Genomic DNA, 16387 nt, shown 5'->3' on the forward strand with positions numbered 1-16387 from the left:
ATCATTTTTTCCCAAGGACAAGAGGAAGTGGAGAGGCAAAGAGTCGACTTACTTTAGAGGAACTAAGGTTGTTCCATGAACAGATAGAATCCTTAGCTTGCACTATTCGTGAGGGTGAAGCTGTTAAAGAGCTACTAACAAGAGTTACAGCCTTCCAAGAAGAAGCAACAGAATTGCTGAATCAGCAAATGCCCGAGTCTGAAACTATAGCAAAGATGGTGGATACTGGCTGCTCATTGGATATTGATCTCCCAGAGTTGCCTAGACTTAAGCTGAAGTTGCAGCAGGTTTGTAACACTTTAATTTTCTTGCTTAATTATGTAAAGTTTGTGATTGTTTGATGAAAATATTTTTGAAGAAGTTTTGTATAGAAAGTGTTTTGATATTTTCAGGTTGAATGGCTAGAGGAGGTTGAAGAAACTTTAGATGATTCTTCCTCCCTTACAGTGGAGTGTCTAAGAAAACTTTTAGATGCAGGAATATCCCTGCCTCCCCATCCAAGAATTGAAAGATCCTTGGCTCAGTTACAGCAGTTGCTGAATAATATGGAGATGTGGGAAGAGAAAGCTAATCAAGCATTAAATGCCAAGTATGTTTCTGAAGAGTTTGGTAGGAAATAGCTTTTGTTTTTGTTTATATTGTATGAGTTCTTTTTTACCGTATAGGAAAGTGCACCGTTTAGCCTTGTTGATTTTACTGTATTCCTTTTGTGCTAACCTTACAGACCAGGTCTTAGTGTTAGTGAAGGTGAAGAATTGGTTAGGCAAGCTGAAGAGGTTCCCGCTCATCTTCCGAGCGTAATAGCTTTAAAGGATGCTGTGAAGAGAGCCCGTGAGTGGACAAATAAAGTGACCACGCTGCAGAATGGTGAAACTGCTCCATTGCTGGAGACAGTAGAAGGGCTAGTGAGTAGGGCAGGCCAATTCCATTGCATTTGGAGCCCCTTGCTGATTTGGAAGAAAATGTAGCAGCTGCACATTCATGGTTAGAGAAGACAGCACGAACATTTTGAAGAAGAATTCACATCTTACACTATTAGAGGTATTGTCAGTCAGTGTTGGTTTGTTTTATTTCATGTTAAAGTATGTTCTCTTGGGAAGGTGTGATTTTATGTAGAATACTTACTCACATAGTTTCTTTGCCTTAAGAAAGGTGAGATTTTGAGCATACTTATTCTTAAACCATTGTTAATATTTAGATTAAACCTTAGAATAATTATAAATGGGCTTTCATAGTGGTAAAAACTTTTGTCTAATCCACTGAGATGTTCAGAAAGCCAAGTCAACAGTTTTATGATTAATTAATACTAGAAATAGATTAGTTTGCAAACTTTCATTTGTATTCAAGTCATGAGCAGTTTCATTTGCGTGTCCTTATGCTAGCTAGTAAGTAGTGAAGTGTCAGTAATGGTTTGAGACTTGAGTAAAGAATAACTTTCATAAACAACAGTTACTGGCTTGTGTGGAATGTATTTTTCCGTCATACATTAGCACTGAATGTTTATTACTAATAGTTATTTAGCATTTGTATATTGTGAATGTTATGTTTGTAAACCTATTTGTGTATTGATGTAACTTTTATACACTGTACAGTAGTAATAGTATAAATGATATAGCAATAGTATAAATGATATCACTCCCTACAGGTATTGGTTCCAAGGACAGATATAGGTGTAGTTTCAGGGAAGCGTAAGAGAGTGAAAAGAGAAGAGATGTCTGCACAACAACAGCAAGCACAGCTTTTAGATATATCATTTGAAGATACTGCAAACCCTGCTACAGTAGTGAAGGCTTTCAAGGTAAGAGAAGCAAAAATGGAATTTTCAGATTGGTTACAGGCAAATCAAGTAATGTGCCGTTTATTAAAACATTGGATTGCCTTTACAGTACAGTACACATGATTAGCAGTGTATATTTCTTTGGAAAATGTACTTACAATTTTTAGCACGCTAGTGTCTATAATGTAAACATTTCATAAACTAGGAATGTGAAGAACGAGAATTGGGAGCCATGAGAGCACTAAGAGCTCACAACCGAAACAAACGTGATGGTGAAGCAATGCAGGAGGGAGCCACATTCTGCATTTGTCATAAACCACCACAACCAAACATGCTCACGTGTTCTCTATGCCTTGATTTGTTTCATCGTAAGTGGAAATGTTGGTGATAGCTTTTTTATATATATATTTTCCTATATCATGATTAGATTGAAATATTGAATGGAACTGAAAAAGAACTTTGGTATATGTAATATAAAAACTATTCTTCAGTTGCATGTGTCCCCTCATCTCATCGCACGAAAGTAAAGTTAAGTAGTGAGGGACGTTTTTATGTCCCTCATGTGAACGCTCCCGACGGCCAAGACTGGAGACCATTCTGTCACTTCTTGTAGCTCTGCAGAAGTTACCTGTCAGGTATGGTGACTTGAGAATATTTTTATTTTGTGGATGTTTGTATCATCAGATATTTTGTGGGAAATCAACAGTGTTGGAAGAAAATATGTTTTTTACAATCACGCCACTTGCTTTGAGAAAGTACATGTTTTGATGTTTACTTAATAGGTTACCTGAAGCAGAAGCTCTTCAGTGCCTGACTGAAAGAGGAATGTCCTGGCAAGACAGAGCAAGGAAACTCATGAAAACTGATGAACTAACAGCTGCACTTGGAAAGCTGTCTGTTTTCTCTCAGAAGTTGATAGAAGCCCAGGCCAAGCAGCATAAGCCTACATCATCAGCTGTACGAGATGAAGTGAGTAGCTGGCTTTATCTCTTTTCTTCATTCAGAAGATAGTTTGTGAAGAAAAAATAGTTGGTTAATTTTTGTGGCAATGCTTAGAAATGCAGTTCTGGTTAAGAAATATGCATTATTTCACTTGATATTTTTTGACATTAGGAATGAAGGTAAAATGTTGGGTTGCCGCTTATGTTGTGTTTAGTACCACATATAATGGCAACTTCTTTTTGAAATTGCTAGAGAAAGTATTTCTAGAAAAATTGCAAATTTACTTTTACCACCAGTGTTGTGTTCCAACTAATAAATACGAGATAATGTCAATGTTTTGGGAACAGTTCCTCCTTTATAGTGACAAATTCACACTGCATAATTTGGGATGCCATAATAGAAAGCTTTCCACCAGTACTGAAAGTTTTGAGTGTTATTAGCATTGAAGTATTTGCATGCTTGAAGTGAGAGTTAGGGATAATGAAAATATAGCCCCTGGTCAAGGAACCTGGTGGAAACTGCTGATTTGGAACTATTTATAAAATAAATTTCCAAAGTTGCTTTTACCATGAACACATGATATTAGGCAAATAGCTGCTTAATATCTGCCAGTGTGTGTGTTCAGTCTGTTCTTTAAAGAGTAAAAAATTTAAACCATTACAGGTAAAACTAAACATTCTACAGCCTGTGACCTAGAACTGCAAAAGCAGACAATCTGTTTCAACTTTGATCAACGAATGGAATTTCTGAAAACAGTGGTTTAGACTAAAAGCCACTAAGGTTGTGAAAGTGGTATAGGGTGTTTTGTGTGACTATCAGTTACCTTGTATCCATACTCTCCTCTTGAATAAGGTTAGAAAAGTAGTGATGGAATTAGGTTTTTTATTAGTGAACTTTCTTTTCCTCTTTGGAGTTTAAGGCACTTTGTTGTTCAGTTTACCTGACCATGGCATTCAAGTTTTTGTCTCAGGTAGGCATGAAGGGTTGTCTTGCACTAAGTTTCATGTTACTCAACCCTTCTGGTTTGCAATTACTGTAATCACAAACCCACTGTTTTTCATTTAGAATAATTTTCAGAAAACACCAGATTTCCATATAGTACTTGTTTTCTAAAGTAATATTTGTCTTTTCTACAAAGTAACACTAGTTTTTCTTTTTAGTAAACAGTAAAAACTTGAAATTCACTGGGCAATTCCTATATTCTGAAGTGATAAACACATTCAATGGTGTTTTAAATAGGCGTGGTCTGAGTTGTCGCTGTCAAGCCTCAGGCTAAAGACCAATGTTAAATGAAGTTGAGTAGCTAGGTATGAATAGATCGGTTGGAACAAATAGTCAGAATCCCACATTAAAATTTAATTTTCCATTACATGGTTATACATGAAATAAGTTCTTTCCACTGTCTTCTATTTAGTCCCCCCGTATGGGGTAAGTGCCGTCAATGCACCTCATTCGGTGCACTGTAGGCATTACTTAAGGTTCTTTGCAACGTCCCTTCGGCCCCTACCTGCAACCCCTTTTATTCCTTTTACTGTACCTCTGTTCATATTCTCTTTCTTCCATCTGACATTCCACCCTCTCCTGACAATCGTTTCATAGTGCAACTGCAAGGTTTTCCTCCTGTACACTTTTAAACCTTTTGACTATCAATTCCCCTTCCAGTGTAGAATGACCTCATAGGTCCCAGCACTTGGCCTTGGACCAGAATTTCTGTATTCCATTTAGTGCCCTTCATAGCTGAATTACCTGTACCTAAAGGTGCAGGCCCTTGTCCGTACCCATTTATGAATAGTTTTTGGGCCTTCTTGCAGATCTTTGTTGCCCTATAGCACATCCACTACTGTTTTCAGACCTCATCACATATCCTAACCATCTTAGTCTTGGAGATCTTATCTGCCCTTGACATTTTAGGTGTTGAAAATTTTAATCCATTTACATTTTCTATTCTCGAGCATCTCTTTTGACATTTGATACATTTGGTACAGATTATCAAGTTCACTCCCTTACCTTTCTGCAGCCTCTGCAAGGCCCATTTTCCTGATTGTACATTTCCTTTGCATTCTGTACCAGTCATTGTCCTTTTTACCCACATGTATTTTCAGTTCTCTCCTCAATTAAATATTTACATCTCTTTTAATCATTCCTACGACCTCCGCGTCTGTTTCTTCTGTTAACTCAAGATGATCTCTATATAGAGCCAAAGGATTGCTGTAAAGGACCCATTGCACCAGTCCCAGTCACTGTAATAAATGAAACTAATAGGGTGTTAAGATGACAAGAGCCATTGAAGCTAGATGTAAGAGTTTTTAAAGTAAGTATTTTTGGGGTATGTATATAAGAAAATTATTCTTGAAATCTTTGATGGAGGTAGCTGTATGAAGCTGAAAATCACCTGTCTGTGGTGCATGGCAGAGGAGGGTTATTGTATGCTAGGTGTGGCATAAGAAACCTTTTCTTAGAATATACCGAGAACATATAGTCTATATTTGTAAACGTATTAATTTCTTATAAAACACTGGTAATTTTCATATTGTCGATTAAGAACTGCTTTTTATTCATGATACTGTCTAGTAAAGTCATACCTTTACTCTGCATAGTTGTTAATGTTTGTTCTTAATATATTTACAGATTTTATTTGATATAGTGCAAGTTAGTATTTGCCACATGTCTGTTAATGAAAGGTGCCACATCAGCTTAGTTGCTACAGGTTGTTTAGTAAAGGAAGTTTTCTCCATACCAGATTAAAAATTAGTCTTGTTGCTTTGATGACCCTTCTTACTTGCAGCTTTTTATGTTGTAGCAACCTTCAGTTTGTCATTGTTTATTTATAAGCTTCATTTGTTTTATGCCATAAAATATACAGGTAAACACTCATTCAAAAAAGTGAGTTTAAAAGATTTCCATTTTATTTTTGTCTTTGCAGGAAAAAATGGAAGTAGAAGATTCTACAAATGATGACTCCTTGATGAGTGAAGATGGGGACAAAGAGTGCCGTGCAGATAATTCAAAGATAGAAAATGAAAAAGAACCAAATAAAAAATCTGAAGAGGGTAGTTGGGAACATGCATATTCCAGTAATAAGGGAAACAGAGAGAAGAAGACAGAAATTGACAAGGCCCGATGGAGTCGCCTTGTAGCAAGTGTCATGGAAAATCCAAATGGTCCCCTTATTACTCTCTCACCAAATACTCGGTCCCAAGTTCAAGACTTGCTGGTGGAAGGAGAGCTGCTTGAAGTTAGTCTTGATGAAACCATCCATTTGTGGAGAGTTTTGCAAGCAGCTAATCATCCCCCAGCAATGTTAGAAGACACACTGTTGTCTTTAAATTCAACCAGTAACAATAATGAAGATAAAGCTAAAAAAGCAGTTCCAAAAAAGAGGAAGTCACAAGGAGAAGGAAGCGAAGATATGCAGCCAAAATCACCACAAAAGTCTCCTGCAAAGAAGACAAAGCTCATCAAGCCTGGGGCTTTAAATGCAGATGGAAAGATAACTAAAGGAATTATCAAGAAAAAGGCAATTACCAAAGTAGCTGGAACTGGTGGAGGGGGAGGGGGAGTAGGAATGCAACCAACAACTGGAATGGGTTTAAGTGGTGGCTTAGATAAAAAGAAAAGAGAAGGCCTTATGCCTAACAAAGATGGTGCAAAGAAAAAGGGTTGTGGAAAAAAGAAAAGAGCTGTACAGAGTACGCCTAGTGATGATGATGATGATGACAATGATGAAGCATGTGCAGCGGTTAGGTGCTTTCATCCTACAGGACAGAATGTAGATTGGGTTCAGTGTGATGCTTGTGAAGGCTGGTTCCATTACATTTGTGTAGGCCTGACTTCAGCCGACGTAATAGAAGAGGAGGAGTATATATGCAAACGATGTCTGCCAAAAAGAGTAAATAAAGCAGCAGCCACCAAGGCATCAGGGGCAGCCAAAGCAGTAGCTCCAAAGGTAGGATTAATTTCTACCACACTTTAAGGACATTTATTTTTCTGTCTTTTGATTTTTTTATTTATTTTTTCCCAATCTTATGTTAAAACTAAATGATTTTAACTTTTGTACTCTTGAAAAGTTGATTTCTTGAGCAGTACCTTTATAAAAAAAAAAAAAAAATTGAGCCAGTTTTCTAGAAAAGAGAGTAATGGTAGAGAAAGGGATTAAGAGTTCAAGACACTCCTTATACGAAATAGAAAATTTTTGAAACTGATGTCATGTTAACTTACAGCCAGGGGAGTTGACGGAAGAGGAGAGTGTGGACATCCTCCTCAGCCTAGCTTCAAGTCTGCCACCAAAGGAGTAAGTGTGTGATGCTCCTTAAAGTGATTAAGCTTCATTGCTGTGTGATGATGGGTTTTGAAGTTGGGCATTTTGGAAAGAAGCACTTACTTCTCAGATTCCAGAGAAATTTGCTTGAGTTTCAGAAGTTAAATATTTTTGTTAATTATAATACAAAACTTGGCTATTACAGTGTAAATATAGAATACATATGCAGAATCATATTGTAGAATTTTTTCGTAAGGAGAAGTTAGCAGCTCAGATGCACGAGTTGTGCATTGGGTTTTTCCTTCATTATAGTTTTGGAGGCAGTTGAAGGACCTCCTGTCCATTAGAGTGTTTTCTTCACCATATTGCCATGTTGGCTTTAGTGGGTGGCAAAATAGACTTCTCTAAATAGAATTTACTTTATAAAAGGATGAATGCTGTATTGGCTTGTGATTAGCCAAATTGAATTATTTTCATATTTGACATACTGCATTCCCTTTCATTTATCCAATTACCCCAGTTTGCAGCAGTCTGACCAAAGATGAACCAGAACTTTTAATTTTCAGTATTTTATTAAGCACTCATTATGACAAAGTAAAAGGTACATTTATACATTTTTGTCTTGGATAAGGAAAGCCTAAACTTCTTGATTACCATGATCAGAAATTCATTCCAGTTTGAAAGCATACTGTAATTTTAAATTTTTTTTGTGTGTGTTTTTCCCTTCTTATCTTTTTCTTCTTATGAAACCTTTGTGATCTTACTTTCATGGACAGTGTTTAGTAGACTGTTTACATCACAGGTTTCCATTTTCACAGGTATTTATTTTCATGATGATATGAACAATATGATTCCGATACTGGTCAAGATATAATAGGGTTTTGGATGAATTTAATGGTCTTGTTACTTACACATTGTTTATGAGATACTGTTTGTTCGTACAGAACCTCTTTGCAAATATTATGTACAAAGCCCAGGAGAGGGAGTAAAGTTGTATTTATATGCCAAATTCACTGTGCTGTACATGCTATTTTTGGAAGTCTTGTTTATAAGTAAGGTATTTTGTTTGTCTTCTTCTTCTGTTCTTCAACGTACAAAAAGTATATTGTGTTTTCTTCCATTGTCTGTATAAATTTCATCTCGTCGCCATTATTTTCAAGAAACCTTTTGCTTGAAAGTGTTCCTTTTGGACAAGCTTTTGTACATTTCAGGAGGCCTCATTCATCATTACACAATAGTGGCTTAACTAGTCATGTAATTAATCATTCAGTATTTTGTATCCTCAACATAGACTGATTAGCACATATCTAAATTAAAACACAATGCAATCCAAATAATGTATGTATTTGAGTTTTGTAGTTGTAATGTAGCATTTGACTTCGTGTAGCATAGTCAAATTTTGCAATACTATACATATTTAAGCAATACACTACAGGTTTTCCCGTGATGAAATTTGAAATAAAGTATTTTCATGGATTAACAGTGAAATTTAATGCTTGTCACTATAGGTGCTAATTAAGTCTTGAGACCCTTTTTTGCCCATATCTTGTGCATCTGCTGCCAGTATATGTTACATCTTATGATGGATCATTGACAATGGGTTGGCAATTTTCTAAGATAGTATTAACTTCCTCATAATTTTATTGACCATGTTATCACCAACCATCCATAAGATAAAGCCTCCATTTAGCAGCCCACCTTATTTATGCTGGGTAAATGATCTCAGTTGCTCTACAAATTATAGTTGCTAATAGCAACTTGTACCATAATTTTTCCCCAACTTTTTACAAAATGTTGAGTGTATTTGTTCATATATTTAAGGCTGTACAGTTCATCATTTTTCCATTATGTACACAATTTCGTTTTTCTCAAACTTTGTATAATTTTGTCCTTGAGTAGAGATACAAATCCCAAAGAGGGTGAGTGTGGTATACACAAACATTTGTATTCATAATGCACCAGGGTTATTTCTCAGAGTTTATTCAACCTTTATAAAATCCCTTCATGAAATTCAACCATACTGGCTTTCTTTGATTAACTAAAGGTGTCTCTACAGGGACAAAAGCAGAGGACAAATTGGTAATATCTATTTCATGCTAAGAGGAAAGATCTTAAGTGAGTATAGTGCCCATATAATTTATGTTCTTCTGTTTGATAGTTAAGTTGTTTACTGACTTGTGTTGAATCGTTTTGATGAAAAAAAATTACTGATTTGTGCCTCAAAAATTACCAGTGTACCTGTGTTAGTTTAGCTGCACTGTTCTTGGTATTAAAGAATACCTCGAAAGCTTTAGAGATCTTGTTTTAATCAATATCCTTAAATTAGGGGATTTTTCATGAACTAATGTTTAGAGCAAAATATACAGCCCGTCATAGTTCTACTCATGTGATTTAACAGATCAGAATTATAGTCAGTATCTCAGTTGGCATGGAACCTTATTTTAGTTTAGTATCTTTTGGATAGATTACAACAGTTTGGTTCTTTCTCAAAAATGATAGATATAATAGTACTGATTTCCATTGTGAAGGTATTCACAATCCAGATCTTGAACAGCTGACATTCGTTATGCCTGATATAGTATCTTTGCTGTGTGTGTGTTACATTCCTGTCATGTTTTTGAGGAAGAGTAATCACTCCGCATAGGTCCCGTAGGGGGATAGTGCCACCAGTCATTGCAGGCATTACTTAAGATTCTTTGCAGCTTGTCTTCGGCCCCTAGCTACAACCCTTTTCGTTCCTTTTACTCTGCCTCCTTTCATATTCTATTCTTACTTTCCACCTTTCCACCCTCTCTTAACAATTGATTTATAGTGTAACTACGAGGTCTTCCTCCTGTTACACCTTTCAAAGCTTTACTGTCAATTTGTATCGGCGCTGAATGACCTCATAGGTCCCAGTGCTTGGCCTTTTGCCTAAACTCTGTATTCAATTCAATTCAAACTTAACATAGAACCTTACATTAATACTGACAACCTACTTGGACAAGAACTTAATTGAAATTTACTCTTGTTCAGCAGTGTATTTGAACATCATGTTGATGGGGTGTGTGTGTGTGAACATGTTTTTGTTTTCAAAAATTTCTAAAAAAAAAATTATTTTCAAGAATAAGAACAGTACATGCCAAGTTGTTAATCCAGTCAGGCAGACGTCAGTGTGTAAAAATTTGAGATACCCCTCATTTAAAAAAGTCCTGCAGGTCCATAGGTGCTTGAAATCCACCTGCCAAGTACAGCATGAACATACTTGAAGGCTTTGCCCCAAAAGAGTTTTGCAAAATATGCTAACTCAGAAGGACATAATGCCTTTTCATGAGAAAAGAGGAGTGACATGCAGAAACCTGATGAATTTCCATAATTTTGAACTTAAATTGTTGTGATATGTGACTGCATCCAAGAGTATGAACTGGACAGGATGAGGCAGCTGTGCTGAATTTGACTGCTTTATTTCTATTGCACTCTCCAGAAGTTATTCTTCCTCATGTGAGGACTGGACAGGGAACACAACATGAATGAAGTTTTTTTCCTAGTTTTTATTTCTACCACGCGTTGCATGGTTGCTGGGAATGGAGAAGAGACAATTTGCATACAGACTTGCAGATCCTGAATTGTTTCTGGGGATGAACTGTCCCATTATGTTGGATCTGAGAGAGCCCTGAATAAAAGTGCACCTTGGCTTTGTAATGCAATGATGAAGTTTCAGAGAACTTCATTCATTGAAGACTTCAAGGCCAGAAACAGCTGTAAAGCTCTTAGTCAGAATTTAGACATGTTCTGTGTATGAAACTGGAGGATAGCTATTTGATTACTTGATATCAATGCTCAGTTATCTGTGTTTTGCAGTTGTTTGTAAGGAAGGAAACTAAAGACTGAAGTACTAGGTTTATCAAGTATGTCTTAAATCTAGCTGATTCGGCACAGATTCAAAATGAACGTGGGAAATTTATTTTTTTTTAACAAGGCTGTCCTCCATCAGTCCAGTACCATCTTCTCCCAGGATGGTTAATCTTTATGAAAGTGATTTACTAACATTCATCTTTGAAAGAATGAATGTAAGCTCATGGCCTCATTTTACATTGCTCCTCAGTTACACCTAACAAGCAGAAAGATCACAATACCAGATCAAGGTTTCAAATTAGAAAATTATAAAGCTGAAATAACAGCAGTAGAGTCCTTAAATTTTTTAACAGATTTAAAATAAATCCACAAGAAAGTGTGAAAGAGTTTTCCCAGAGCCATACTTAAAAAATGAAAAATGTTGGAGTATAATTTTTGAACAATCTAGAATGTTTACAAGCTATCTGCAGAACATCTGATTGAAAGCCGCTGGGAAGTTGCTGGAACTGATGATGATTAATCAAATTCAGGAGGATCAAAGTTGCTTACAAGATCAAAAGAACCTTGTCACTAGCAGAACAGGATATAAACCTGTCAGGCTGAGAGTAAGACCAATTTGAAATATGTAGGTCAGTAAACATTTTAATTTTTGTATGGAGCTAATTTCACAGCCAAGGAGTAGTAGCGGTTAAACAAATTTTAGTAGGTGTAGTAGTTTGGAGTGATGAAGAAGTTGCTAGCTCAGGGCTTCAGGTCATGAATCCTCAGTAGTTTGAAAGGCATAACAGATTTATGTTTGCTTTCAGGTAAATGCCACTGAAAGCATTTGGTAGTGAATGAAGGAGGGATGATATCTGCCAAGGCATTTCTGTCATCAGACAAAGATTAGAAGAAATCTTTGAGTGCACAGATTAAAGGTTCCTATATGATCAAAAGTACTGAAAGAAAAGGTAAAACAGTCTGAAATTGGGTTACTGTTGATAGTTTGGCACCTATTGGTAAAGGGAAAAATCACAACCCCAGTTACCTCTCACATTGGTCCACAAGGGATGAAGCCACTCGTCACGGTATGACTGGTATGCTTCCTACACGGAGAATGTAGCAGCAACGTGCTTATGGCAAGATGTAGAGCAGCCAATAAAGGAATTCGTGAGTGGGATTTACTGATATTGTTAGCACAAATCTATGTAGCATTGTGAATAAGTTCTGATAAAAACCAATCTACCTGTAGATAGGAATGATGTTCAGGCAGATCAATACAACACCCTTGAATCTTATGGGATAACATGATTAGAAAATGGGCAAGAGAAACATCAATAGAGAAATGGCTTTAGTGAGAAAGAAATGGTATGTGAAGAGAATGGTTCAATGGGACATTTAGTGAAGATTACGAACTGGATATAAAAAGCAGCAAGACCAACCTGCATGTTATCAAATTATTCCCTCTCATTCACAGTACTTCCAGTGTAAATTCCAGGGATTTTTAACTAGGTAGTTGGGGCCTATATATAATGATATTACTTGAAAATAAATAGGAAACGAGTAGTTTGGAAGTTTTCTTTGCTAGATCCATCTTCAATTTAGTAATTACAGTATGAAAGCGGCAAAAAACTTTCATTTGTTTTCCCCAGGTATTGGGTAGTTTGTCATGTGGGCAATGTATGAGGAATATTTCACCAAATTCAAGGGTCCCAGTAGTGAGGTAGTGCTGTCAGTGCACCTCACTTAGTGCACTGTAGGTATTACTGAAGGTTCTTTGCAGCATCCCTCCAGCCCCAGCTGCAACCCCCTTTCATTCCTTTTACTGCATCTCCATTCATATTCTCTTCCCTCTTGCTATCCACTCGCTCCTAACAATTGTTTCACAGTGCAACCAAGAGGTTTTCCTCCTGTTACACTTTTCAAACCTTTCTACTCTCAATTTCCCTTTCAGCTCTGAATGACCTCATAGGCCCCAGCATTAAGCCTTTGGCCTAAATTCCATATTCCATTCCATTCCTATTGAAGGGTGGTGCAGATGAAGAAAAGGACTGTGGCTGGAATGACTCCGAAAGGCATACTAGCCATACTTAATGGTCTTGGATTTCTCTCGAGTTAGCATGCCAACTTACAATGTAATTTAGAAGTGATCAGGCGAGGAACCCAAGGAGAGACTGCTCTCCTAGGATAAACATTACTATTTGTCTGGGGGCTGTCATAAAAATTTTTTTTAAGCTAGACTTCATACACTGTAGCCACAAAGTATACAGTAATAGTTTTATTTTTAAGCTAGACTTGATACACTGTAGCCACAAAGTATACAGTACTGTAATAGTTTTAAGGTAGTAAGACATTTATGAAATTCCTCCTTGCCATAGGGAAGCAATCTTCATAGACTAAAAGATGCTAACAAAAGGGGAACTCCAGTGGTTGAGTCAAGGTGTTCAGATGTCTTGCAATAGGAAAAATAGGGAAGGGTGTTTTCTTTAGGATATAGCTTTTCTGGCCACAGTTTAAAACTGAAATTTTTTAAGGGACCTTAGATTAATATCAAAAAATGCTCATGTCTGAATGAGTGTAGCGTAAAGGTTTCCTTAATCAAGTTGTTCTCTTAGCAAATTAAAGGTTTAACTTTAACAACATAACTGCTGCATGGAAATATGTACAGTATCTTCAGCAAATCAGAATATTACAGTGGTCAAATGATGTTACTAGGTGCCAAAAGAACTGCCCACCAGGGCAACTGGCTTACCTGAGCTTAAGCATAACTCCTGAAACACCCTAGTAAGGGGGAATAGGGTAACAGAGAAATGAGGTACAGTAATGACATATGATGCAGACTCAACTAGGAGTTCACATGGTGAAGTAACTAGTTGGTCAACCCACTTATTATTATGTAGTTTAACGAGACCAAATGCCACATGAGGACCACCAGACTGTCACTAGTTATTTGCCATGTCAATATTATGTAGTTTTAGAAAAATCCTCATCATAACTGATTCAGGGAAAGCTACTGGGAACCAGGAGTGGAAAAGAAAGAACACAGAAAATGTTCTCCAAAGCATACTCTCCTAGGAAGGTCACTCCTGAGGAAATTTCCCAGTCTCTTATTCAGGGATTGTATTGTAAACCTTGTCTCCCTTTCTTGGTAATGGATTACCTGAGGATCTCTGCCTATCAGGTTCCAGTTTGCCTTACTGGATCTCATCCATAAATACTGTAGCAACCATGATATCTTGGAGATCCTAATCAGTTTTTCCATCAGAAAATAAGCATTGATATACACAGAAAGAGCTGGGAAAGCTACCTGGGGACCAGGGGATGAAATAAAAGAACACAGAGAATGTTTTCCAAAGCCTAGATTCCTAGGAAGATCACTCTTAAGTGAGGTTTCCTGGGCTCTTATCAAAAAATTGTAAATTCAGTCTCCCTTTCTTAGCAATGGGTCACCTGAGGATTTCTGCTTATCAGGTTTCATTTTATCCTACTGGATCCCTTTCACTACACTCTAGCAATCATAATAACTTGGAGACCCAAAGTCAGTGTTCCCAGCAGATTACGAGCATTGACGTATAGAAAGAGCTGGCTACAAGGGTCTACAAATCTGAAGGCAGAAAATCCTTGGTAAAGAATGGGTATACTATGGCCATAAAGCATATGGATTGTATTGATCCCAAGGGAAGAAGAAACCCTGATCTACACTTCCTAATTTGTTTTGAGATTTTAACATTTGAAATACGGCACCTGCCAAAATTACGTAACTTCATTTTCTCAATGTTACAATGCCTCAGTGGCTAGCTTAGGTTCCCAAAACCTCGGGTTTCATAATGATTAAAAGGTATTAACATATGTGGCAATTCTCCCGGACCAACCTAAAATAAGAGAGCAACAATAAATAGCATGTCAGAAAAAGTACAAGTGACACAAGTGACCAACTTACTTGAGAAGACTATCCTAATGATGACATAAAATAACTAATACAGCTTTCTCCTACGATGGGCTATCAGCAATGAGAGGATGCAAGACATAAGGAAATAGGGAAGAGGCAAAGGTGACTAACACCATGACAGAAAAATTAATAAAAAATAGTTCCATAGAATAAAAAAATTATAGCACTTTCTGCTGTCATACTGACCTAAGTGGAACAGGGGTCTTCACATGAAAATTAAACTTAAAAGTTATTCACTGTGAAAGGATGCCCAAGAACAGAATGATGAAAAAACCCACAGTCCTGACAAACCGACAGAAAGTTTATGGACAAGAACCGGTATGATATAAAAACTAAAAAAAAGACAGCATGTGATGATGCAAACTGTATCAGTGCAAGTGAAATTCCATGTGAAAATAATGCCGACCAGTATCAGTATAGTCACAAGAAAATTCCCAGCATAAACGAACATGTCTCAAGGAACCAAACTGCTACTGAGTGGAAGGAAAATCCAAAGGACTAACATAACTTCCTGAAGTTACTTTGAGAAGTAAAAAATTCACAGGAGGTGACTTCTGTAGATAACCTAATTTTGAAGCATGTTCAGCAAATCAACATTATGCTGAAACATTGTTAAAACATGAGGTTTTTTATTCCGTGTAGCAACAAGAAAGAGGAGACTTCAGCTGCAACATAAATTATCATGCATGTATTGTACATTACAGATAAGAAATTGTAAACTATATTAAGATGACTGCACCTTTCAATCATCAGTCACCTTCACCAACTCTTGAGTGCTGGTTACTTGAAGTCGACATTCTGCTTTTATACCAGAGGATAACAATTACTGGCAAAAATAGAATGGCATTTCTTTGATTATGATTATATCTTCTGAAATTATCTGCATAACCATAAAATGTGATAAAATAAAAAAAAAAACTGAGGAAAGATAAATTCAGCCATGGGACTAGCCCTTGTGATCTATGTAGACTGTGCCCTTATGAGGCACTTACAAAAATCCTTAAATGAAGAACTCGACTTGTTTTGGGAAACAATTAAGTTATCATACTTACCGGTAGCAGACGAAAGCTTCCCTTGATCTGTAGTCTGCCGCTATTAATTCTTATGTAATGGGATGCGGAGTGGGCAAATAAGAGTGATTGTGCACGTTGGCCTATAGAAGGTTGATGGAAGGTGTTCAATACTGAAAATAGTAAAAGATGTCTTTTAGTGAAGGGAATTTACAGTAATAAAGAATGCCAGAAGCATTAAGGAGAGAATCTAGAGCCAGGTGTCGCGGGAAATCAAATAATTATTGACTAAGTTAATGTGGGGACCCATCTTTATAAAAATAAACATGAGACGTGGTGCATTACTATCAAAGACAGTCGGGCAGAATAGTACAAAGGGAGCCATTGCAAAAGAAAATAACTACTACTACTGCTCTTAAGGTAAACGAGGTATTGGTTCATATGGCTTGCAACTGAGAAAAAGGAAATGCAAAAACAAACTGGAGCGCATTAATAAAGTAAATTATCTCTGGTTCGATATTGTATGAACGAAAAACAAAAGTAAAATCATCACAACGTAGTTTCAATTTTCCAAACAAGGAGGGAATGAGGCTAGTATAGATTTGCTTATCAGATGTAAGTAAAAAATCATCAGTATT

The 16387-nt window shown here is 36.7% G+C and overlaps 2 protein-coding genes across 2 annotated transcripts in view; one reads left to right on the forward strand and one right to left on the reverse strand.

Moving 5' to 3' along the window:
* Positions 1–9270, forward strand: part of Kdm5 (Lysine demethylase 5) — a 31916-nt gene extending 22646 nt beyond the window's left edge. Inside the window, 12 exon segments of the mRNA XM_067119631.1 lie at positions 17–287; positions 393–589; positions 725–909; positions 912–1007; positions 1010–1041; positions 1646–1798; positions 1983–2145; positions 2269–2325; positions 2328–2412; positions 2560–2746; positions 5643–6665; positions 6940–9270. Coding sequence (XP_066975732.1) covers positions 17–287; positions 393–589; positions 725–909; positions 912–1007; positions 1010–1041; positions 1646–1798; positions 1983–2145; positions 2269–2325; positions 2328–2412; positions 2560–2746; positions 5643–6665; positions 6940–7014 — 2524 coding nt within the window. The 3' untranslated portion in view covers positions 7015–9270.
* Positions 1–15873, reverse strand: part of LOC136847757 (coiled-coil domain-containing protein 77-like) — a 119788-nt gene extending 103915 nt beyond the window's left edge. The window contains exon 1 of the mRNA XM_067119641.1: positions 15792–15873. The gene's annotated coding sequence lies outside the window, so the exon portion shown is untranslated. The remainder of the gene's footprint in view (positions 1–15791) is intronic.
* Between the last annotated feature and the right edge of the window lie 514 nt (positions 15874–16387).

Source organism: Macrobrachium rosenbergii, chromosome 17 (assembly GCF_040412425.1).
Source record: "Macrobrachium rosenbergii isolate ZJJX-2024 chromosome 17, ASM4041242v1, whole genome shotgun sequence".
Classification (NCBI taxonomy): domain Eukaryota; kingdom Metazoa; phylum Arthropoda; class Malacostraca; order Decapoda; family Palaemonidae; genus Macrobrachium; species Macrobrachium rosenbergii.